Here is a 26715-nt window from a genome sequence, read left to right on the forward strand (position 1 = left end):
ACCTGCTGATGCCCACCAATCCTTAGTGATAGCCATCAATCTCAGTGATCCCCACCAATACCCAGTGATTCTCATCAGTCCCCAGCATTATTCATCAGTGGCCAAGGGCACACTCCAGTACCAGTGCAACTTACCCACAATGCCCAGCAGAGCTCCCTGACACTGACAATGCTTCAAAGTGCTCCCCGATCCCCAGCAAGACTGACCAGTGCCCAGCATGCCCCATGCTCACCAATACCCAACAACGCTTAGCAATGTCTCATACTGAAGATGCCTAGTAATACCAATATGCCTACCAATAGTCAGTGACGCCCACCAAGAGGCAGCACGGCTAGCCACGCTCACTGAAACCCAACAGTGCCCAATTACCACCAACAGTGCCCAGCAATACCCATGGGAACCCAGCCATGCTCCTTGACCCCAACAATATGCAGGGATAGCTAGCAATAGCCACTGAAAACAATACCTTGTGATACCCAGCAGTCCCCACTGAACCCCAATAATACGCAGTGATACCCTACAATACCCCTGAACCCCAATAATATCCAGTGATACCCTGCAATACCCCTGAACTCCAATAATACCCAGTGATATCCAGTGATACCCTGCAATACCCCTGAACCCCAACAATACCCAGTGATACCATGCAATACCCCTGAACCCCAATAATACCAAGTGATATCCAGTGATACCCTGCAATACCCCTGAACTCCAATAATACCCAGTGGTATCCAGTGATACCCTGCAATACCCCTGAACTCCAATAATGCCCAGTGGTATCCAGAGACGCCCTACAACACCCCTGAATCCCAATAATACCCAGCAATATTTGGTGATACCCTATAATATCCTTGAACCCCAATAATACCTAGCAATATTCAGTAATACCCTACATCACCCCTTAACCCCAATAATACCCAGTGATGCACAGCAAAACCATGATAACCAGCGATGGCTAGCGATACTCAATGATACCCAAAGCACATGCGGTGCTAGCCAGTGCCAACCATGGATCTAGATTGATACTGATCAATACCCAGTGGGAGACGCCTCCAGTGGACCCCCTTCATCCCCTGCCAGGCACAGCAGTTCGAAACCCCAGGGAAAGCCCCGTTCTCCCAGGCTGGATCATGCCCAGTGCTTGGTTGCCTGGCCGCTCCAGGGTATTTCGGATCTGGCGCTGCGGCCTGAGAGCCAGCGATGGGGACTGGACGTAGAGGTGGCTGGGGGAGGGGATGGACACACAAAGGTGGGAGGGATGGTGGGGGGAGGCAGAGTGGAGCAGGCTGGGCCCCCAGTGCCCTTTGCGCAGGGTGTGTGTGCTCCGTCGCCCTTCGGCTGCTCACAGGGCCGAGGCCAGAGGCAGCAGGCAGCTCACCCGCGTAATCCCCAATAATCCCTGGGGAAAAGCCCTAGCGGCTCCTACTGCCCTTTGTGCCTTGAGGCCTGAGCTCCGGCTCAGGGTCACCCCCACAGCGTGGGAGAGTTCTGCCGGACAGTTGTCACAGGAAGGGTGGGGGGCAGGGACCAATCCTGCACGGAGCAGGGCGGGGGAATAAATAGCACCCGCCCGTCTCTGCGCGTCCGTCCATCCATCTACTCATCCACAGACAGACAGACAGACAGACAGACAGACTATCTATCTCCACCCACCCCATCTATCTATCTATCTATCTATCTATCTATCTATCTATCTATCTATCTATCTATCTATCTCCACCCACCCCCTCTATCTATCTATCTATCTATCTATCTATCTATCTATCTATCTATCTATCTATCTATCTATCTATCTATCTCCACCCACCCCATCTATCTATCTATCTATCTATCTATCTATCTATCTATCTATCTATCTATCTATCTATCTATCTATCTATCTCCACCCACCCCCTCTATCTATCTATCTATCTATCTATCTATCTATCTATCTATCTATCTATCTATCTATCTCCACCCACCCCATCTATCTATCTATCTATCTATCTATCTATCTATCTATCTATCTATCTATCTATCTCCACCCACCCCATCTATCTATCTATCTATCTATCTATCTATCTATCTATCTATCTATCTATCTATCTATCTATCTATCTATCTATCTATCTATCTCCACCCAACCCATCTATCTATCTATTTTTCCCCATCCACCCCATCTCTCTCTCTCTCATACATTTTCACCCTCAGAGACAGCTAAATAGAAGGAAGAATATGGAGAAGAGGGGGTAGATGGGGTGGGTGGGGATAGATAGATAGATAGAAGGGGTGGGTGGAGATAGATAGATAGATAGATAGATGGGGGTGGGGATAGATTAGATAGATATAGTGATGTCTGGTGAATGTTACCGTAATCCTTCTTGCAGTACTTTCTCAGGTTCATGTGGACGCGGCCGTGGGAGGGGTTGCAGTGAGTCCGGCACTCGGTGCCTGGGGGCAGAGCACACAGGGGGGTACGTGGATACATGTGGTTAGCCCGTCCCTGGCTCCTCATCCCGACCTGTCTCTCACAGACGGTCCAGCCTCTGCCCCAGATCACGCCTTCAACACTTCCCACCCTCCCCTTGCAACTACTGCTCTCATGTTGGAGGCAGGACCTCCATGTCCAGCCCAAAGATGTCACTTCCTGAATTAGCATTCTTGCTTCTTTGCAGGCGGAATTTCCTGCAGTACCGAACGGCCCTGGTGCACCTTTGAAGCTATCTATCTCTTCCTCAGTGTGCATGTGTCACTTCCCCTCTGAAGGCAGGAGCTATAGGTCAACACCAGAGCTATGAGGTCACTTCCTGAAGTAGCATGCCTCTCTCCTTGCGATAGGACTTCCTGGTGTGCCGGGTCGCCGGCCGTAGTTCTGGGATTATGATGTCATTTCCCATATTTGTGTTCGCCCTCCACTTAGACTATCTCACCCTATGGCACAGCTCTGGAACTATGATGTCACTTCCTCAATAAGCATTTTCCCCCACTTGGGAGGCGGGGCTTCCTGGATTGTTCTACACTGTGTCACACTTCCAGGTCTATGAAATACCATTTCCCACTTCCTGGAGTGCCACAGATCACGGCACAATAGCTATGACATCACTTCCTGCCGACAGCCTTTGAAATTCCATTGGGGAGGGTCTTCTTTATAGGTATCCCATGGGATGTATTTAGCCATATGCCCCCTTCCTTATAGTTCCTTCTTCTTCCCATCGTCCTCCTCCTCCCTTTCCCTTCTTCTGACCTCTCCTACCTCTGCCGGTTCTATCCCAGCCTACCAGATGCCCCTACTTTCTCAGCACTCTCCCCACCGCCCAAATTCCCTTCCATCAGAAACAGTATATTTGGCTGGCTCATGCCAGGAACCCACAGATTCCACAACCCACAGTGCATTGCAGCACCCTCCATCAAGCCTTGCTAGCAAGATTTGACACACCTACCCCACCTTCAATCCCTGAAAGCCATGATCCTCCATTAGTCATGCTAAAGAAGGGACTTTCCCTAGCTTGTAGCAGTAGTAGGCAGTTATCCTCTCTATGAACAATGCCTTGCACAGGGCAGAAAGGCAGCAGTGGGGGTGACTTCTCCATCCTGAGGCTCTGAAATGCGAGGGGGGCCACATTTGATCCCCCCCCCTTTCCCCAGGCACCTGTGTTCCACTCCAGAGGGTAGGTAGCTGTAGTGGTCATCACCTCTTGAACACCTGGGAGGGAAAGATGGGTGGAGTCACTAAACGTGATCCTGCTCAGAGTCACCCCTTCCCAAACTCATGCATGCGCAAAACACGGCCTTTGCATGTAACACGCAAGAGATGCTGCCACTAAGCATGTTCCAGGCATGATCCATGTTGCTTACTTGCCAGAGGAGGTTGAAGCCATAAACTATGATGTCACTTCCTGAATTCGCATTTGGACTTCCTGGATGTACTATGACTCCCTTCTAGAGTTATGATATCACTTCCTGAATGACAATCTCTCTCTCTCTCTCTACCTTTCCTCCACTGGCAACGGGACATCTTGAAGTGCCATACTCCCCGTTCTGAACTGGCATCCTCCACCTCCCTCAAAGGCAGGCCTTCACAAAGGGCTGCACACCGGCCACACCAGATCTATGATGTCATTTCCTGAATTAACAAACCCCACCCCCAATGTCCAGCTAGAGGTGGGACTTCCTGGAGTGCATTTCACCAGTGTTTCTCAGCCAGTGGTACGAGTACCTTTAGGGACATCAACACAACTGAAATTTGGAGAAAACTAAATTTTTGTTGTAAGTTTTACAGCGCTTTATTATTTTTGTACTTTTTGCACCCAAAAATTTCATCATTCACCTGGCTACAATTGAGTTGTTTAAACAAATGTGTTGCAGTGGTAGAAAAAAATAATTTGGGTGTCTGAAAACTTTAGGTACAGGTGGATACTTATAATTTTTTTTTAAAGGGATACTTTATTTAAAAAAGATTGAGAAACACTGCATTATGCAACATGCCACTCATCTGGAGAGCGATGATGTCACTTCCTGAATTAGCTCCTCCCCTTCTGGCGGGACTTCCTGAAATGCCCTAAGTGGGAGCTCAGATCCTGAGCTATGACATCACTTCCTGAATTAGCATCTCTCTCTCTCTCTCTCTCTCTCTCTCTCCTATGCAATCCTCAGAGGCAGGACTTCTTGGATTGCTGTGCCTGGGCAGGGTCTGATTGGTGGATTTATTGTTGGGCAGGATGTCTATGTTACAAGTGACATTGCTAAACGGAATTTGGGGACCTTACCGCTTTACCATATTGATTAGAAAATAAAGGCTCTGCAATGACCACATTCAGTAGAATATACTGGCCCAGCCTGGCTACCATATTGAGCAGTATATATAGGCCTCATTTAGTTACCACATAGAACACGGTATATGGGCCCAGACTGGCAACTGTCCAGCACATGTTATATAGGCCCTATCTGGTGGCCAGGCCCTGCCTAATTACCATTTTGAACAGAATATATGGGCTCTATCTAACTACCGTATTGAGCAGAATATACAGCCCTTCCTAGTCACCGTCCTGAACCAAACACCCATCTTGGTATGTTGACCGTACCAAACTAGGGTGACTACATAGGAAGTGTGACAAACGGGGGGGAGGGTTGAATTGCCTATATAAGACATAGTATTTACTATCAGGACATCTGGTCACCCTACTGAACAAGTATATAGGCACTTCCTGGTTACCGTATTGAGCAGAATATATGGGCCCAGCCTGGTTACTGTATTAAGCAGAATATATTGGCCCTTCCTGGTTGTCATATTGAACAGAGTATACTGGCCATTTCTGATTACCATATTGAACAGAGTATACTGGCCATTTCTGATTACCATATTGAACAGAGTATACTGGCCATTTCTGATTACCATATTGAGCAGAGTATAAGGGCCATTCCTGGTTACCATACTGGGCAGCCTACAAGGGTTCTGTCTAGGCGGTTATACTTGGAGGGCATGTGCAAGTGGCAGACTTACGGATGCAGGGGATGTGAGCTGTGCGGCTCTGCTGGAAGCCCTGGGCGCAGCGGTTGCAGGTGAGCCCGGTGACACCCATCTTGCACTGGCACTGCCCCGTGGTCTGGTTGCACATGGTGCCAATTGCCCCAATGGGGTGGCACTGGCAGGCTGGGAGGGAAACACGCAGGATGAATTTCTATCACAGAAGCAGGCCTCCCAAAGAGGGGGTGGGAGAGGTGCTGTGAGCTTCTTCACAGCAGTGCCCTGCATGGCTCACCCTTGCAGGCCCGGCGGCTGGTGATGGGCCGGCTCAGGTCCCGTTTGAAGCCCGGCTGGCAGTAGTGGCAGTGCCGCCCGGCCGTGTGGTGCCGGCAGTTCAGGCAGACGCCCCCGCTCTTGCGCCCCGACAGCTTGTACAGCTCCAGGTTAAAGCGGCACCGGTGCGAGTGGCCGTGGCATTCACAGGCTGGGGAGACAGGGCGGGGGGCAGGGAAGTCATCGTACCAGTGACGCCCAGCAGGGGGCCCCCAAACACCCACACACCTGGATCCTCATTCTCTCAGGTGCTCCTCAATTCTGACCCACAGCTCCCTGCTCTCCCAGCCCCGCCCCCTAACTCTGCCAGTGCCCCTCAGTCCTGACCCACAGCACCGATCCTGTGGCCTGAGGAGTCTCTGGACTCAGAGAGATCCTGGGGCTGTCCTGACCTGTCCTCACTCGGGGAATCCCTGGGCTGCAACTGCCTGGGTGCCCCCTCCACAACGACCCCCCCCCCGTCACTCACCCACGCACTCGTGGGCATCGCTGGGCGTGCCGCGCTGCCAGGGCCGATCGCAGTAGAAGGCCCTGCAGGTCTCGCACTCGGGCCCGGCCGTGTTGTGCCGACATTGACACTGGGGGGCCCCGCCAGGCCCAGCTGCCCCACATCGGGCAGCGTGCCCGTGGCACCGGCACCGGCCCCCGACCTGCAGGTCTGACACCCCGTAGGAGGCTTCCCGGTCCCGCAGCCCCAGCGCCCGGTGCCTGCGATCAAAGGCCACCCGCAGGTCGGTGGCGGTCACCCAGTCCTGAAGCACGGGGCTGTACTCGAAGACCCGGGCCGAGGGGCGGCCGGCCAGGGGCATGAAAGCCACCAGCCCCCCCACGAGCGGCGTGGGGTCCGTCTGGGCGGCAGTGCACAGGGCCTCGTGCTCTGTGGCCTTGGCGACCGCGGAGGCCGGGGGCAGCCCATAGACCCGGGGGCAGCGGGCGGAGAAGAACTGGAGGGGCGTCCAGGAGTGGCCGTGGTCGGTGGATTTATAGAGGGCCATGGAGTGGGGGCGCGGGGAGCAGAAGCGCAGGGCCACGTAGAGCAGCTCGAAGCGGCCCCCCAGGGCCAGGGTCAGGCTGGCGTTGGCCACCGGCCCCGACTGCCAGCAGGTGGCCTCCCCGCCCGCGTCGGTCAGGTAGGCGGCCGGGTGGGCGGCCGCGGGGTCGACCCCGTCGCAGAGGCGACACTGGCGGGACGAGGGGTCGCCCGGGTGGCGGAAGGAGCACACGCGTTGCGGGGGGCGGCCGCAAGTGGCGGAGGCCCGGATGGGGCGCCCGGCGGCCAGGTCGGCTGGCTCCGGGAGGCAGTAGCGGGGCCGCTGGGCTGCATCGTAGCAGGGGTCTGAGGCCAGGGCCAGCTGGAGCAGAAGCAGCACGCCTAGGCCCCGCCCGATGCCACGCATGGCCGGCAGCTCAGCACCGGGATGGCATCACCTGGAGAGACAGAGAAAGGAGCAGTGAGTGTGAGGCACGGCCATATCAAGGAGCAGTGAGTTCCACAGATTAACCACTCAGCAGTTATACCCTGTGGGTTCTATTATGAAGAAGGAGGAGCCCACTGGACTCCTGCTAACACCTTCCCCCTGCCAGGGCAGAACCTTGCCTTCGGGACACCAAAGCCAGAACTTATGTCAGTGGTTTAGTGGAGATAGTTCCATTTGCTAGCTCCAGTCAGCTGTAGTAGGTTGTTATCTTCACATGAAACCAGACAGAAAAGGCCTGTAGGACACATGTAGCCACTATGTTATCTACACCAGTGTTTCTCAGCCCATGGTACGAGTACCTTTAGGGGGTACTCGAGAGAAGTCTGGGGGTACGTCAACACCACTGACATGTGGAGAAACTGAATGTTTGTTTTAAGGTTCACAGCGATTTCTTATTTTTGTACTTTTTACACCCAAAAATTCCATCGCCCGCCCGGCTACAATTACGTTGTTTAAATAAATGTGTTGCAATGGTAGAAAAAAAATGTCTCTGAAAACTGTAGGTACTGGGGGTACTTATCATTTTTTAATGGGGTACATTATAAAAAAAAGGTTCAGAAACACTGATCTACACCGCCATGTGTCCTCCCTCCACCTCCCCTGCAGCCACTAGGTCTCACTGCCCAGAGCCAGTCCTGCTTCCCCTTTCCTCTGCTTTAACCATTAGACTCCACTTCCCTCTCAGCATCAAGGACAGCACCCAGAAGGCCTGGCTCCCAGCCAGCCCCCCTTGCTCTAACCACTACATCCCGCTCCCTTCCCACAGCCAGGGAGTGAAACCAGCCCCCCTGCTCTAACCACTAGCCCCCACTCCTCTCCCAGAGATTGGCTTGGACTAGTGTTTTGAGCAGCCTGACTTGGGTGTCCCCCGCAGGAGCTAAATGCTCAGCAGGTTCGGGGCAAGGAGGGCAGGAATGAATCCCCCCCACCTCGAGCTCTGTGGATCGGGGAGGGGGGAGTGCTCCTTCCTTTGGGGCACAGCTCACAGCTGTCTCGGCCGGGCTAGTCCTGCCCCCCATCTCAGCCGCCCCTTCCTTGACCGGCCTGCCCCGGGACGCCGGAATTTGGGGCCGTCTCACCTGAACCAGCCTCTGGGCTGCGTTTGTGCTCGGTCCCTGGCCCAGGGGGTCCTTTTGATCCCAGTCCAAGGCCCCAGAGGGACGGGGTGGAATGACCGGTCCTCGGTCCAGCCGCACGCCCCCAGGGCTTGCTCCAAGCTGCCCTGGCGGCGGCCGGCCGGGAGAAGGTTAACAGCCCCCCAGCCTGGCAGCCCCCGCTTGGCGCTAATCCGGGTGCGTGACTGCTGAGCGAAGAGGCCCTTTAAACCCAGACTCTCACGGTTATTAAGGGCTCATCGGTTTGTTTCTCTCCCGATTTCTCAACCCGCTCGAGCCCCCGTCTCTCCTCCCTGGGGGGCGGGAAGGGGAAGGGGAGGATCTGAGAGCGGGGACCCGCTGGCAGCTGGACTCTGCATTGTGGAGACCTCTGGATTGAGAGCGGAGGGGGGAAAGGGCACCACCCACCCAGCTCCGCACGGAGAGCCCTGACCCATCCCCAGTGGGGCCAGCGGACTCGCAGACCTGGGGAGGGGACTCGCAGCCTTTCTCCTGTAGGGGGCGCTGGCTGTGATCTGGCCCCCGGCTCGGGGGGGCTGGGATGGGGCCTTTCACTACACCGAGAACAGGCTCTGATGAAAGCCACACAGGGATCAAACAGGCCTCTTGGGTTCTCCTTCCCGCTGGGCTAGGGCAGTGGTGTCCAGTGGTTAGAGCAGGGAGAGGGGGGCAGGTTGGGAGCCAGGATGCCTGGGTTCTGTTCCCCTCTTGGGTGTTTTGTGCGCATGGGTAAAGCAAGCTCCTTCCATACTCCGACTGGGGCTTCACATCGGAGATTTTATGCACCTGGGGCCCCGATCCTGATGACTTTGCGTCTGGGGGGGGGGGCGTGAGGGTGAGTTTGGGGGAAGGTTTGGAGGAGGGTGAGTTGCAGTGGGCTGGGGGGAGTTTGGGTGCTGGGAAAGAGTCTCACCCAACCCCCGCTGCCCTCCCCTCTGTGTAGCCACGTCCCATATTATTGTAGGGCCTACCCAATGGAAGTATCCACTCCCCGGCAGCCCAGGAGCTCCCGGACCTGGCCTGGATGAGGCCCGGGGCTGCAGGCCCCGTCCCCCAACCCGGAGGGGCTGGTGCTTGGGATGGGGGTGGGCCCAGGGTGAGCGAAGCCAGAAACCTCCCAGGAATGTTAACGATTAGAACTGGCCTCAGCAATTAGCGACCAGGGAAATCAGAGCCGGGCGCAGCCCCACAGCTCCCAGCACGGCTGCCCCACCTGGGGGCTTCTCTCCAGCTCCCACGGCGTCCTGACTCCCAACCCCTCCCCGCTCTAACCACTAGTTCCCGCTACCCTTGGAGCCAAGGAGTTAGAACCCAGGCGTCCTGGCCTTGACGTGGCATCTCCCCCGCCAGACCTGGGGGAAGGTGTGCCCGGCAGGTCTTTCCCACACTGGCTGAGGGTGATAAATAGCTGGAAGCAGCAGCCGCATGCCCCCCCCCCAAAAAAAACCCTCAGCTGCCATGAATCAAACAACAGAGGCTGTGGGACTCAGAAGGGGCTTGAGAAGGGCTGTGCTGGGGGGGAGGTTCCCTGTTGGGCTGGGCCCTGGAGGACACTGGCCGTCTGTGAAATCGTGAGGGAGGCACAGGATGGGACAGGAGGCAGTGCAGGGCACTGCTGCAGAGAAGCTCACAGCACTGAAGTCCCTAGTTGGGGCACTGCTGTGGGGAAGCTCACAGCCTGGCAATCCAACCCGCCACGGCTCAGTAGGTCTATTTCCTGGCCCTGGAGGGGCAGGGGCTGAGTGGAGGGGCAGGGAGCCCAGATGGGGGCCACGGTGTTTACATAACGTGGAGCGCAGGAACGCAGCAAAAATCAAGAATTCGCGGCAATCTAATCCCAGACTTAGCACCCCCGAGTCATCCATCAGTGTCGGAGAGACACCGGGGGACAGAGACAGGTGTCTGGCCAGGCGAAGGCAGGGCAAGAGTATTTCCTCCTGGTCACATTCAGACACCCGTCGGGCCAGGCGCTGCCCAGACAGCGTTACTCAAGAGGACCAAGACACCAGATGGGCTGTGATGGGGGGGGGGCGGGGGGAGAAGAGAGGCCTGGAGCAGGTGAGGGATGGGCTAACAGGGTCTCTGAAGCTTCAGGGGGCAGCCGAGTTAGTCCGTACAGAAAAAAACAATAAATGATCTGGTAGTACTTTATAGACTAATACAACATGTAGCTGGCATCATGAGCTTTCATGGGCACAGCCCACTTCTTCAGATGTCTGGCGTTTTGAGTTTAGGATGTGCAGCCCCAAATAAATAGGGGAGAAGGGGGGGAGGAGAGGGGGGAGACAAGGGAGCAGAGGGTATAGACAATCAGGAAGGTAGAGGAAATCAGTAAGTATCTGAAGATTGGGTAGTTAAAAAGAAGCAGATAAGAATCAAAGTCAATTGACAGTATCCTTCTTGACATCGGAATCGACGCAACGAGCTGTTTGCACCTTCCTTGACTGCTAGGTTGATAGTGTTCCCACCATCCTATTAGCATGAGAATTGAATTTGCAGATGACCGCTAATTCCAACGCTTCTCTGTGTATCGGGCTAGTAGAATTGGTTTGTGACAAGACCGCCACTTGAAGAGCTTTTAAACCAGTGCTTCCCAAACTTTTCCGCATCACACCCCCTTTTCGATTTTCGAGAAACCCTCACGCCTCCCCCCGCCCATCAGCAGCAAAAAAAAAAGCAACTGACTGAGGCCAAAAAAAATAGCAGCACAACTTGGGGGTGGGGGGGGGGGATGGAGGAGGAAATTGACAGGGGGGGAGCTGGGTTGCCTCGCACCCACCCTGGAATTTCTTCACGCCCCCGACTTACGAAGAAACCTGCAAGTTCCCTTTACATATCTCTGATTTGTGTCCATTGATTCTTTCCCACGGAGACTGCGGAGCACTGTTGCCGTGTTTTGCCAGTGCAGGGTCGGAAGGGAGGAAGGAAGAGCCAATGGAAGACGGAGCAGAGACGGGAAGCAAACAGAGCAGGAGGCAGGTGGAAGAAAAGGAAGAACCAAGAGAAGAATAAAGTGAGAGGAAGAGGGAAAGAGGAGGATTCCAGAGGGGAAGTGCAGGCAGCCACCAGGCAGGAGCAGCTCCCCGGGCCGGGGCAGATCAGGGTGCGGGGGCAGCTGTGGGCTCTTTGTGGGGGCAGATTTGGTGCCTGGGATGGGCCCTGCTGAGGAGTTGCCCAATTCAACCAGCAATTCAGGATGGAAAATGGTTCGTTAAGGGCTCCATGGCTGGGGCTGATCAGCTGCCATGTAACCATACATGAGAAACAATCACAGGTTGGACCTTCCTGGTCCGGCACCCTTGGGACCAAACTGGTGAATGAGGGAGTTTGCTGGACTAGGGCAGGTTAACACCAGCCCCTTTCTCCCTGGCCCCACCTGGCTCCCAGCTCCTGCAGGGCTCCCGGTCTCTGGGGCTCTCTGGATCACGGATGTTGCTGGATCAGACAGTCCCAGATTATAGAGGTTCAATATGGATTATAGAGGTTCATCAACTATTAATGGCTAAAAGCTTGACCAATATTAATTGCCATCACATAGTTCTTGATAGTTGAGCATGTGTTGATAATACAGCCCGTCCACAATCAGAGTAGCAAAGATTAATGTCTACTAAAAACAGGCATTCATTCATACTTAATTATTATTGATGTGGTCAATTAATATTTAGTGACAGCTAGTAATTGCCAACAAAGAAAATTAATAATCATCAATAGCCAGCAATCAGTGCTAATTACTAATAGTAACTTAGCCATAGAGAATTGCCAAATACTTAATTAGTGACCATTAATAGTTCCTTATAAATAATTACAACTAACTGCTAACAAATAATGAAGCTATCGGTTTGCAGCCAGTCCCTGACTTACTAATGCATCGACTTACGACCATCCGGACTTACAACCAACCTCCCATTAACCCCATTACAGTCGGTCCCTGACTTACGAACACACCATCTGCACTTACAAACAGCGCAGCTGTATGTAAAAGCATGTATTTCCAACTTATGAACAAATCGAGTTACGACCAGGTGTTTGGAACGTGACTCGTTTGTAAGTCGGAGACCAGCTGTAAATCATTGCCCATAATTATTAATTGTTAATGAGTACTTAGTGACAATACTTGCTTACAAAAATTAGTAGTCATTAATAGCTACTTATAATTAACTAACTATAGATAATTGCTAAGAGTTAATGACAATACTTGCTAATATATAACAACTAATAGCTAATAACTAGCAATCAGTAACTATTAGCAATAATTTATCATTGCTAATGAACATTTCATGTCAATTACTACTTGCTAACAAATAATTTACACTAATTAACAATTACTAAATAAACAGCATAGATTATTAATAAATAAATAATTATTGTTAATAACAACAACCTATCACAATTACTTGGAAATAACATATAGTAATACTCCCTCTACATGTTTTGTTAGTCTAGGAAGTGCTACCGAACCATTTGTTGTTTTTTATGTTTATCAATATTATATGTTACCAATAATTAGAGTCCTTTTCCTAAATATTAATAAATAATGAATAGCATATGGTAAAATGTGATGCTATTAATAAGTGATATGGAACCTGTATTTCATTTTTAACAAATATTGTAGACAATGATGGATTGTCTACAATTAACTATAAAAATATGCATGAATAAACTGAGTGAGAGCAAATAAGTTATCGAATACAATGATCAGAGTCAATTAGCCATCATTACCACAGATGTGCTAATTGAATTGTTATTAATGCATTACGTATGGCAAAGACACAATCGATGGAAGTAAACATTAATAATAAAATTGACATTGTTAGCAGCAAATGTGCTTTCAGTAGTGATGAATTAGCACCGTGACCCGTGCTAGCAGTATTACATGTGTAACTGACAGTGATTATAATTCACAGAGAGGTCACCGTGTTCGTCTGTAACTTTAAAAACAGCGCGTGGGCCTGTGGCACCTTAGATACGAACACAAAAATATATAAAGTATATTCCCAACCCCCATCTCTCTGCAGGTAGGAAGCCCAGGTTTTCCACACCCCCATGGGTGCTGGGGAGGCCGGGCCAAGGGACATGCCAGAGCCAGCTCATGCCCCCCGCCCCGACCACTGAGGGGGGGGCAGACCAGGGCTGCAGCCCCAGCCCCCATGTGGCCCCTGAGGGGGGCCAGGCTGGGAGTGGGTGGGGCGTGTCTCCTGTGGACGCGAATGATGTAATGTCATTCTGTCCTGCAGGAAAAATTGTGTATATGCAGTATATAGAGAGAGATAAGCGTTCATGGGTAAAACCCACTTCCTCAGATGAGTTGGAGTGGCAATTATAGGGTACGTCTACACGGCACGGCTATTTCGAAAGAAGCTATTCCGGAATAGTTATTCCGAAATAGCTTAGTTCGAAATAGCCCGTCTACACTGCAGGGAAGCCTCAAAATTAGCCTGTGGCAGGTATCCCTAATGTAGACGCGCTATCTCGATTTAGAGCCCCGAGAGGCACCGGGAAGGAATAATTTAGAACGGCTCTGGAGAGGGGCTATTTCGAAATAGCAGCAGTGGAGCATCGACACACGCCTATTTCGAAATAGCTGTTTCGGAAGAGGCGCTATTCCTCGTCGAATGCAGCTTACAGATTTCCGAATATGCCGTCCGTGATTTCGAAATGATTCCGTCCGTGATTTCGAAACGATTTCGAAATAACAGAATGGCCGTGTAGATGCTCGCATGGTTAGTTAGGAATAACGCCAGTTCTCTCCACATGGTGACGCAGGGTTGATGCGCCCACAGAGTCCAGGGTATGAAACGACGCAGTATTTTAAGAGCGTGTGCTGCAAAGTGCCGCAGGAGAGATGTGAAAGAGCTGGAAGCAGGAGAAGCCGGCCGGGCGCAGAGGTGGGGGGATCCATCTTCCCCATACATATCTTATCAGGCCGGGGGTGCCGCCCTCTAGAAAATTCTCACCCCTCCCAAGAATTCTGCATTGAGCTCAGAGTTAGCCCCTGCAGGGTTCAGGGCCACTTAACGATCAGAGTAATTAAGGAGCAGAAGGACACTGAAGCCCGCTGGGCCGGTGGGGAACGAGCCGAGAGCAGCGGTTCTCAAAGTGCTCCGCGGACAACGAGGGGTCCGTGACTGTCTTTGTGGGCGGGCTACGAGCTCGCAGCCCGCCCCCCAGCGGGGCTGGAGCGCCAGGGCCGGCTTCCTGCTGCGGGGGGGAGGGGGAAGCCTCATGGGCTATAGGCGGCTCCGTGCACATTTCGGCTGGGGGAACGGCAGTGCAGGAAACCGCTTGCCTGGAAGCTTTTCCCGCTGCTCCCATTGACTGGAATCACAGCCAATGGGAAAAATGGTGGGCGGTGCCTAGTATCCCCTCATGCACCACTCTCCCACTTAGAACCCCCCTGCGCCCTCTCTTCACCCCATCCCATTCCTGCACCTACCTCCCACCCAGACCCCCCCACTCACCCACCACTCCTGCACCCTACCTCCCACCCAGACCCCCCCACTCACCCACCACTCCTGCACCCTACCTCCCACCCAGACCCCCCCACTCACCCACCACTCCTGCACCCTACCCCCCACCCAGACCCCCCCCACTCACCCACCATTCCTGCACCCTACCTCCCACCCAGACCCCCCCACTCACCCACCATTCCTGCACCCTACCCCCACCCAGACCCCCCCACTCACCCACCACTCCTGCACCCTACCTCCCTCCCAGACCCCCCCACTCACCCACCACTCCTGCACCCTACCTCCCTCCCAGACCTTCCCCCCCCACACACACTCTCCAGCCAGCTTGTCAATTGGGGTTAGTCCCCTAAGGGTTGTTGAATGGCGGTGGGACCGAAGGAGTTGACGCCCCCTTCCTTGGCTTTCCTCCCACTGAGAACCAGGCTCAGGCGACCTTTTACAACTTGCAAATGCCGCCTTAAGTTTATTTAAACTTTTCTTCACTCACTTAGAATCCCTGCTCCCACCCTTCATTCATCCTGTCTTCTTCTCTTTCGAAACCTTCCTTTAAAAAAAAAAAAAAAAAAAAGCAACCCTCCTGAAAAAAACCCCTCTTTCCCTCTGACTCCTTCCTAATGATCAAAACTTTCCAAATTCGATTTTCCGCTCCTCCTGTGACCTTCACCTCCCTCCATCACCACCCCAAATTTTCCTTCTGTTTTGCCATCTGCTATCAATGAAGGCTGTTTAGAAGAACCTCCTGTAGACAGAGAGAGATTTTTTTTCAAATAACATGACACTGGCTCGTATTTAGAAATCAAGCATAAGAAAAAAACGGGATGGGCCTTCTGTTAAAAACTACCCCAGCATACCAGAGACAAACTAACCCCCAAACCATTCAGGGGGTTAAAACGGGACGGTGAAGGCTCGTTTTGGGAAGGAGTTTCCACACCACCTAACTTCCAAAACCTGGGATTCTAAAATACCAACCCAAGCAGGTGCCGTGAACCTTCCCTTCCAAGTCTGTGATTACTTTTTAGGGTCGGGGATTCCCTAAAGAAGTGTGTCTCAACCTTTTTTTTATAAAGTCCTCCTTTTCAAAAAAAAATTATAAGTACCCCTAGTACCTACCAGTTTTCAGACACACCATTTTTTTTCTACCATTGCGACACATTTGTTTAAACAACTTCATCGTAGCCGTGCGGGCGATGGAATTTTTGCGTGTAAAAAAGACAAAAATAATAAAGTGCTGTACAACTTAAAACAAAAATTCAGTTTTCTCCACATTTCAGTTGTGTTCGTGTACCCCCAGACTTCTCTTGAGTACTCTAAGGGTACTCGTACCACTGGCTGAGAAACACTGCTCTCAAGTACACTCCGCAAAGATACCTCTGTCTTAATTTTCTTAGAACTTGTTGTCGCATGTGTGACTTTCAAGTTAAATGTATATTTTTTTTCTAGTCTACGCAGCCAGGCCATCAACTGTGGGGAAGGAAGGGAAAAATCCTCACAGGAAGGATGGCCTGATAATTTGTGGCCATTTTTTTTGCCAACAGGCATCTTGGATTTTACGCAAACAACCGCCACTCGGCAACGGAGTTCATTCGGAGCTCATTTGCACCTGTTTTCATGGCAAGCCCCCCTGACAATGACTGGAATTGTACGAGCCAGGAGAGTCAAAGACATTTTTCGCGACGATGCAAGAGTCATAGCCACAGCCCCGGAGTAAAAAAAGGAGCTTCGGTTATCATCTCAACGTGCAGATTCAAATCGGGACAATAACCCTTCTTAAACCTTCAGGGCTTCTTTTGTGAGGAAAGGACGGATTTCCTGAGGAGTGACACGTAAATCTCTTGATTTGTTTATGGGTTAGAATTCATGAAATGGATCCTTTAAGAAATTAAGCACACGTGTGTGTCTTTGAATCCCAAAGGACCTTACCAGAACAACAGAAACTTGCCTGTAGAAAGGGTCAAAAATATTTTCCACCGGATCAGTTTTCTATTGGAAATTGAAGTTTTGCAGAACACAGAACTGGGGAGGGTGTGTGTGTGTCAATTTCAATGAAATTCTAGACAAGGAGACATCCAGGGGAATTGTTTCAACTCTCTCATCGGGCTCTGATCTTGGTGCATTTTAGCTTTTCTATTATTATACTTCTATGCTATTGTATCATGCATAGAATCGTAAGACTGGAAGGGACGCCATAGGTCATTTAGCCCCCAGACCAAGCACCATCTGGACCATCCCTGACAGGTGTTTGTCTAATCTGCTCTTAAATATCTCCAGTGATGGAGATTCCACACCCTCCCTAGGCAATTTATTCCAGTGCTTAATCACCCTGACAGTTGGGAAGTTTTTCCTAATGTCCACCCTCAACCTCCTTACTGCAATTTAAGCCCATTGCTACTTGTCCTACCCTGAGATATTGAGAATAATTTTCCTCCTTCCTTCTTGTAACAAAAACTCTCATCATTTCCCCCCCCCCCCCCAGTCTTCTCTTTACTTTAATATTATATTAGAACATATATTTGAGATCTGGTATATACTTTTAAGTGCTAATATATAAAATATACATATTTAATATCTAAAATTATATATCAAAATAGAGTTACGCGCTAATATATGTATTTTTAAGCTCTAAGATTTCATATGTGTGTGTGTGTGTGTGTATACATGCACACACACAACCCTGGTCTCCACTAGGGAGTTATTTCGAAATACCCCCCCTTATTTTGAAATAACCAGCAGAGCGGCCACACTTCCAAGCCCGTTACTTCGAAATAACGGGCTGGTTATTTTGAAATAACAACTCCTGCTTTTCACGGGGAATAACGGTGATTTTGAAATCGTTATTTCGAAAGAGCGGTTGTGTAGCCATGCTGGTGCTGCTATTTCGAAATAACCACTCCCCAGAGTCATTCAAAGGAATTACTCCCCAGTGCGTCCTGGGACCCTATGTTGAGGGAGCGTGTCCACAATAACGGAGCCTTCCTCGCACTCGTTTTGAGGCTCCCCTGTAGCGTGGATGCACTATTTTGAAATAATTATTGAGGGAGTGGTTATTTCTATGTAAGTTATTTCAGAATAATTTCCTAGTGTAGACATGCCCGCAGACACACCCACCCTATCAAAGTCCAAACAAAAGGAATCAAAACAATCCAATCCACAGGAAATGTTTTCCCCTTATGAAAAACGGAAAGGTTTTGATATTTTCACAACAAATCATTCGGCCAGACCTTGAATTGGCATTTTTCGGAATTCGGGTGTTGCAGAAAATTTCCAAATTTCAGTTTTTGGTTCAGATTCCAGACAGGTTCCAAGGGTGTCAGAATTTCTCATCAAGCAGACAGTCGCGTTCCCAACCAGCCCGGGAAATCAGAAGGCAGCACAAGGGAGTGAAAACTGTTGCAGCTAAAGTTGTGTTTAAAAGAATCAGCTGGCGTAGCCCTGAATAGCAGAGGCCAAAGGAGAAGTTTATCACAGGTGCAACCGGCAGCTAGACACTCAATTTCCACGTGTGAAAACCACCCTCATAAATCAAATGCTTTGAGCTACAAAATGGAAAGACGCCTTTTTTTTTTAAGTTTGCCTTTCTTTTTTTTAGCAATAGGCCTCTTTGATTTCACAGAGCCAAAACCCACTCTGCTGTCTGAAATCTCTGTACCTGCTGGTGTTACAATTTAACGCACGAGACCACAACAGATGGCAAAGTGAAATCCATTTCTCCTCTCCGTGACCACGTCCGCAGTTGTGTGTAAACGGATGGAGAGCCACTGACTTTCATTGGGGGGTGGGGGAGAGTCTTGTGTTAGCTACAGAAATGGCCGGATTTCCCTGTAGCAGATAAACTTTCTCCGGGCCCCAGCTGAAAACTTTTACAGCGTGTTTCCTTCGGGCCTAAGTCTATTCTTATTTACACCCTGAGAAATTCAGGAGTCAGTGCAGAATCCCAGCCCGCGCAACCAATCTTTAATGTCGCTCCTGGGCTCAGGAGGAGCCGACAAGTGCATTGCTAAGGGAAGGAGAAGTCCCGGGGAAGAAGCAAAATTCACATCAGTTTGCCTGCTGCCTTTCCATTTCACGCTCTGACACAGAACGATTCCTCCTCGCCCTGAACCAGATGTGCCGAGACGCCCCCCGTAGGGCTGAGCGGCGGGGAGCATAAATCACTTTAAAAACAGCCCCCGAACGCCGCCCCTCGCCCCAAAACCCTTCAGAGACTCCTGGATTCCCAAGGACCATTGTTATCATCCACTCTGACCTCCAGGATAACACAGGGCCGAGAACGGCCCTAACTAATTCCTCGAGCAGAAAAACATCCCGTCTTGACTGTGTCAGTGATGGAGGATCCACCACGGCCCTCGGGAAATGGGTCTCATGGTTAATCACCTGCCTCGTTACACCTTATTTTCCATCTGAACTCGTCTAGCTTCCACGTCCAGCCATCTTAGACCTTTGCTAGATCAACTGGCTTATTTAATTAATATTTGTTCCCCACATCGGTACTTCTAGGCTGGCATCATGCCATCCCTCAACTTTCTCTTTGTTGACACTCAACTTTGTACCCATGCCTACAGATCGTCCCATGAGCTAGGACAGCAGCTCACAACCTGTCCACGTGACTGTCCCCCTAGCACAAGGCTAATCTGTCTTGCATCCCCCTCCCACCAAATTTCACTTCACTGAAAAGCAACCTGTGTACAAAATCGACTATGGATTTGAGAGAGTTTGTCTGTCTGATCAAGGACTTGTCCTACACAGTAAGAGCCAAGGCCTCCAAATTCAGTGGGCAAATTCCTCTGATCAAAACTGGAAGCAACGTCAGGGGTTGGTTGGGCCAGGAAAAGGGGATGGGCCAGGAATGGGATTGCTTCTCAGAAAACCAAACCGAAAAGAGACCGAATCACCAACTCAAATAGAGTCCTCAACATTGACATCATTGAGCGAATGTTGAAAGAGACTAAGCCAGAAAAAGAGGATGACCCTGGAATAGAATCGCTTCTCAATAAACCTTACAGAAAAGACATCAAGTGGAGAAAATGTTGAACCTCTTTAGTCCGGCACTCTCTAGTCTGACAACCTCTGTGATCCGGCATGATTTTAGTGAGCTGGATGTTCACTTGTTCTGGGTGTGGCCAAGTTTCCCGTGGTCCCCTTCAGTTTGTTTACAGCCGTCGGTCCTGGCTCTGTGTTCTGTGCTGTTATTTAGCTTTAATTTACCCCTAACTGTCTTCTCAGAGCCCAGTAAACAGTGGACGTGTTGGTCATGCTGCTAAACAATATTGACCTCCCATGGTCCGGCAAATTCTCTGGTTTAGCACTAGTCAGTACCCAAGGGTGCCGGGCGAGAGAGACCTGTACTATTCTGTTTTGGCACAGCTTGATCGATTGGAAAACCAAAAGAAAATGTTATTGGGAATCAAATTGACTATAGCCTGTTCTTAAAACATAGCAACTGAGAAGAGTTTATAGGGATGAAGAAAGAAATACTCTTGACGGAATTCCTATTTTTAAAAATGTACTAAAATTAACTTAATAAACATAACACTGTATTTTTGAAAAATGCAATCATTTCAATCGAGCATGTACATTTTCTCTCTTTTTTTAAAATTAAGGATCCAAGCAACACTAGGTAAATCTGCTAGCCAGATATAAAAAGACGTCTGTCTCACATCATACTAGCCCTGAAAAATTGCTGGCTTTCTCATTTTTTCCCCATATAATTATAAGATACATCAACTGGAATAGAAATAGTGCACGGACATGGCAGCGTATAGAATACAGAGCGGTATAAACAGGTCCTTGTCTGTGTGAAATTGGAAATAGCGCTGATTTTGCTAGTGTTTTTTGTGTAGCCTGTTGTAAAACTAGACAAATATCTGGATGAGTTGCTAGGTCTTCAAAAGACCCCTGTGTACTCCTAGGGGTACATGTTCCCCTGGTTGAGGATTACCAAACTCCGTATTGGTTCCTCTAGACCATGGGTTCCCAAACTAAGGGGGGGGTGAAGAAATTCCAGGGGGAGCGCAACCCCCCTTGTCAACTCCTCCCCCCCTAAGTTTTGCTGCTATTTTTGTTTTTCATCCCGAGTCAGTTCCTTTTTTTTTTGCTCAACAAGTTTTGCTGCTGGGGGGGGACATGAGGGTTTCTCAAAAATCAAAAAGGGGGGTGTGATGCCGAAAAGTTTGGGAACCACTGCTCTAGAGAGCAGGGTGAAAACCAGATTTTCTGGTTTTTCTGGTAAATGGGGGGGGGGGGATCGTTTTTAATTAAAGAGGTGGGCTTGGGTTGAGTTTCCTTGGTGCTCCAAAGTTGAAATTGGAGATTTCCACTCCTCACCCCTCCTTTTTTTTTGGACTGGAAGACTTGATTGAAATTGACACAAATCCGCCATTTGTTTCCATGGCAACCACAGCTGTGTGTCTCGCCTGCTCCCCATTTTTTTTTAATGGTTGAAAAAATGTTGCAGCGTCTCTCCCCACCATTAGGGGGCAGGTTTTCAGGGACAGTCCCCGGGTAGAGATTTAGGAAGGGAGAGATCGGGGTGGGGGCTGGGCCCCGGAAGGTTAGCAGGACTGGACCCCTTCGACCGCACTTACATCAGAAGCTACGCTGGTAAAGAGTGATTGACAGTCTCTGGCCCCGCCCCCTTTGCAATTAGGAGTGACACCAGATTGGTCCTGGGGAACTGTGAGCAGAATCCAAACCAAGTTCCTCCGTTTTTAGCGGGCTTTACCCCTCGAGAGCCCACTGAAAACGGAGGAACTTGCTTTGGATTGGGATCTCCGCGCCCCGGGATCAATCCGGAGTCACTCCCAATCCATCCCTTTACGCACCCTCCTTCCATCAATCTACAGACCCCTCCTTAGCTTTCCATACAGCCCCTTCCATCAAAATCCACATGAGTCCACAGTGCAAGTGTAGCCAGAATAGCTCGAGAGACAGACAGACAGACAGACAGACCCCAGTGCGGCTACAGCCGATTGACATTGGCTGGGGTCTGGTCTCTGAATGCGTCAATCTTCAAAGCACAGATGGGTGTTTCCCTTCCCCACACGCTACAGAGTCGCCTTTCCCTCCTTCCAGGGATAATTTTACCCCTGCTGGGGGAAAGACAAACATTATTCTGCGCTGCCCTGAATTCTCCCGAGATCCTGCCGTGGTAACTCACACCCAGATGTTTATTAGTTCCTACTCTGGACTAGCGCATAGACGGGGGGAGGGAACCTCTTTTGGGCTGTGGGCCGCTGACGCACAGAAAAATCAGTCAGGAGCTGTACACAAGTGAGAAGCAAAAAACAACCACAAAACCCACCTCTCTCTGACGTAGCCCCTGACTTGGAAGCAGAAGGACACTCCCCACATTGCCCTTGCACACCAGAGCTTAGGGGGGCCCAGACTAGTAGATTTGGGGTGCTCCAGCGCCTGGGATTTGGGACCCCATCAGGCCGGGCGCTGCCCAGACACAGAGTCCCCGGGATCAGGGCTCCGTGGGGCCAGGCGCTGCCCAGACACAGAGTCCCCGGGATCGGGGCCCCGTGGGGCCAGGCGCTGCCCAGACACAGAGTCACCGGGATCGGGGCCCCGTAGGGCCAGGCACTGCCCAGACAGAGTCCCCGGGATCGGGGCTCCGTGGGGCCAGGAGCTGCCCAGACACAGAGTCCCCGGGATCGGGGCCCCATGGGGCCAGGCACTGCCCAGACAGAGTCCCCGGGATCGGGGCTCCGTGGGGCCAGGCGCTGCCCAGACAGAGTCCCCGGGATCGGGGCTCCGTGGGGCCAGGAGCTGCCCAGACACAGAGTCACCGGGATCGGGGCCCCGTGGGGCCAGGCGCTGCCCAGACACAGAGTCACCGGGATCAGGGCCCCGTGAGGCCGGGCGCTGCCCAGACACAGAGTCACCGGGATCGGGGCCCCGTGAGGCCAGGCGCTGCCCAGATACAGAGTCCCCGGGATCGGGGTCCCGTGGGGCCAGGCGCTGCCCAGACACAGAGTCACCGGGATCGGGGCCCCGTGGGGCCAGGCGCTGCCCAGATACAGAGTCCCCGGGATCGGGGCCCCGTGGGGCCAGGCGCTGCCCAGACACAGAGTCACCGGGATCGGAGCCCCGTGGGGCCAGGCGCTGCCCAGACACAGAGTCCCCGGGATCGGGGCCCTGTGGGGCCAGGCGCTGCCCAGACACAGAGTCACCGGGATCGGAGCCCCGTGGGGCCAGGCGCTGCCCAGACACAGAGTCCCCGGGATCGGGGCCCTGTAAGAAACATGTTGGTGGGGAGCTTTGTTGAGTTTGCTTTTAGGCTATTTAAAAGCAGTGTTGCATAGCCCTACCACCCTCCTTTTTAATTCAATAAGGATGCACATTAATAATAAAGCACATAAGATAATAAACATTGCTCACATCAAGAAAAGTGAATCCCCAGCCACTGGGTTTCATTTGCATTGCCAGTAACATTGTAACCACCGCACTATAATGAAGCCACTTTAACCAATCAGGTGTATAAACAGTGGTTGGTCATATCACATAACAAAAGCCACGAAGAATCAGATGTAATTGTCTCCGAGGGGTAGCCGTGTTAGTCTGTATCTTTAAAAAGACGAGTAATCCGGTGGCACCTCGGTTTTTTTTTTCCTCCACCCTCGTCTGAGGGAGTGGGTTTTGCCCACGAAAGCGCGTGATGCCGCGTATACGTTTTTTTAGTCTCTAAGGTGCTTCAGGACGACTTGTGTTTTTCAGAGGTGCTTGTGCAGTGCCGGTTGTATCTCAGTGTAAATGCTAGAAAAGACTTGCGGGCCGTATCAAACAGGGACTAGAAACAAACGGTCTTTGAAAGGAGTCTGGCATTTGCTGTGGATGGGACGTCGGGACAGGCCCGTAAGCGCCACCAAAGCCCTCGTAAGCCCTCGACTCGCCGTGCTGCAGATGAGTTCCGCAAACATCACAGGCGGAGACAGTAAGTGGTGACCAGCCACTGGACTCGGCAAACGCCAGCCAGAGATCTTAGCACGAGAACGATTCGATTGGCCTGGCCCGTTGTGCGGGGGAGGGGCATTTCAAGGCATCGGAAATCGATGGCAGAGGAACACGAGGGGGAAAAAGACGACGCTGGATTAACACTGTGGGGCCCTGGATCGTAGGCGGCAGATGGGCCCGTAGAGCCCGGGCATGGGGAATATTCCTGGCTTTGCCAAAGTTTGGGGTAGGGTCTCTCCCATGGCCCTGCCAGCTGTCCCTGGGCCATTTAAAATGGCTCTGGGTGTTTCATGGGCAGCACAGCGGGGTGGGGTGGGTGTCTCCCTGTGCTGCTCCCATGGCTCCCCGTCCCACACCCCTATCCTGCCAGAGCCTGCACCCAAACTTCCAGAGGTGGGGGGAGTTTGAGTGGGGGAGGGGTGCATCCCCAAAACTTCCACCCCTGCCCTGGCTGGCTCCAAAGGATGATTGAGACGCACAGAGGGCGGTACAGGACCGAGGCCACCTCCCATCACGGAGCTGCGGCAGAAGAAGAACTGAAAATCCCGAGAGCGTGTGTCATGTGGCCTATACGGCTGCTGACGATGCCATGGTAAGATAAGGGCGCGAGACATTTCCGAGCCCGTTCATAGGGGTTCGCCTGCACGGGCCGGACGAGCAATCGCTCCCTGTTGCTTCAACCCAGCCTCCGTCCCTCATGCTCCGTTTCTCAGGGCCCAGAGTCTCTGCCCCTTGGGGGTTGCGTTGCTTTGTTTCGTCTCCAATAGTCGGGCCCCGCGCAGGGGCACGTGGGGGAAAATCTCTGCTGAACAGGGCAGGGCAGAGGCTCGAACGGTCCACCCAGCCTTGCACTCTACGGCCCAGATAGTCAAAGCAATTTAGGTGTCTAAATCCCATAGGACCAGATGCTTGGGCCCAGATCCCCAGCCAGCTGCCTCTCCATTGGAGTGGATGGGGCCAGTGGGTGGCCACAGCTGGGAAGGTCTGGGCCTAGGAAAGAGCACGGTTATTTCTGGCCCCTGAGGTCAGGATATGCAATTGCTGAAGTTAACAATGAGCAGCAATTTGTAGTCATCTGACTAAGTGCAACAGACTGTGGTTTGAGTATTAGCGCTGACAGCAGTAAGCTATTCTGTATTCCCAGGCTCAACAATGTGCAAATACTTATTATTGACTAATTATTAATGAATAACTAATCATTAATGCACTATAATTAACATGTTAAAGCTATAATTGATTAACATTACCACTAACAATGTTACATTACTGTAGATTAACATTTGATGAACAGCCAGAGGCTATGTAACTATTATTAAATCATTATTAATTATTAACATATCTAAGCAATAGTTTATTCATTTTCTTACAAAACATCAAATTATTCTAGATTCATATTTTGTGAACTATTATGTATTAGCTATTTATTAACTATGCAAAAACCTAATTAATATAAATATTAATCTGATTATTATAAAGTAATATTTTATGAACTATCAGTGTATATTATTACTACTTACTAATTATTATTACAAGTAATTATCAATTCATTATCACCAATATAAACTATAATTCATTATTATTAGCAATCAAATTATTATAGAGCAATGTTTATTAATTAGCAGAGGCTATCATAACTAAATATTAGTGTATTTCCAAGAACTGTAAGCTATAATGTATTACTTTTATTACTAAGAAATGCAAATTATTATAGATGAAATGTTTGATTTATGAACTAGCAGGAGTTATTTATTGTTACTTATAACTATTATCTCATTTGAATATTATTTTATAATATATATTATCAATATTTAATATTATTATTATTTAATATTATAATTAACAATTATAATATATTATTTGTATCACTAACAATCTTAAACCATTATAGATGAATATTCTATGACTACCAGTGCCTATTATGATTATTAATAATTTATTAATTTAATATAAGCTTTTACTTATGTTCAGTTCTTGTGTATTTATATTTATACCTACTATCAAAAGCTATTTATTTTGATCAACAATCATAATCCATTTGTTAATATAGTTTCTAACATCTAGATTTACTATTTATTAGCATTATTACTAAGCATTATAGGCTAATTATTTATTATTCATATTTTCTAAATATGTGATTATGCATTGATATCATTACTAAACACCATAGCTAATTATTCATCGTATTTCATTAATATTTCTACTGCAAATTAGCACAGTTGATAACTTTAATTGTGAATGTTCTGAAGCATTCTAAAATATAATATATTAGTATAAATCTTACAGTAGAATAAATTGATATTATTCCTATAATTTCAAATGGATTATTATCAGTTGGTACCGTTCCTGTCTCACACTAACTATTTATTCAAAATTATTAACAACAGCCATGGGCATTTCTTCTTCTTCTTCAATAATTATTAATGATCTAAATGATCAAATTGATTATTATTAAAAGTATAAGTTCTTATTACTAATCATTCTATAGTGTTAACAGTAATAAATGCATTACATGTTATGTTATTACTAACAATCTGTCTATTAGTTATTAACCATTGGGGGGTTAATATATGTTATTAGCAAGCATATGCTATCAATTAATTATTTATAATTATGCTAGATTGGTAATAAATAATAATTCCTTAGTGATCATTTAGATATGCAGAACAGTACTGTAATAATTACACATTATTAAGTAACGTCAAGTACTCCCTCATGCTAGTTCATTAATAAATAATAATTAATATCGATAACCGGAGCTCATTCATAATCATTTAATATTAACAGTTTTAAAATACATTTTCAAAATATAAGCAGTAAGATTAATTCTAGACCAACCAGCATTCTCACCATCAGCGATCCCAAGCTATTAACGAACGCATTGTTAGTATTAATTCTAGCCTCCTAATTGCTCTTGTTGGCCATTCTAG

At 49.7% G+C, this 26715-nt stretch overlaps 1 protein-coding gene across 2 annotated transcripts in view; it reads right to left on the reverse strand.

Moving 5' to 3' along the window:
* The window catches only part of NTN5 (netrin 5), a 29377-nt gene that overhangs the window by 1514 nt on the left and 1148 nt on the right, over window positions 1–26715 (reverse strand). For both annotated transcript variants that reach the window (XM_075915412.1, XM_075915413.1), the window contains exons 2-6: window positions 6246–7204; window positions 5739–5927; window positions 5480–5629; window positions 3629–3682; window positions 2350–2430 (exon numbers count right to left, since the gene is read on the reverse strand). In XM_075915412.1, the coding sequence (XP_075771527.1) occupies window positions 2350–2430; window positions 3629–3682; window positions 5480–5629; window positions 5739–5927; window positions 6246–7173 (1402 nt within the window). In that variant the 5' untranslated portion in view covers window positions 7174–7204. The remainder of the gene's footprint in view (window positions 1–2349; window positions 2431–3628; window positions 3683–5479; window positions 5630–5738; window positions 5928–6245; window positions 7205–26715) is intronic.

This window comes from Pelodiscus sinensis, unplaced genomic scaffold, assembly GCF_049634645.1.
Source record: "Pelodiscus sinensis isolate JC-2024 unplaced genomic scaffold, ASM4963464v1 ctg34, whole genome shotgun sequence".
NCBI lineage: Eukaryota > Metazoa > Chordata > Testudines > Trionychidae > Pelodiscus > Pelodiscus sinensis.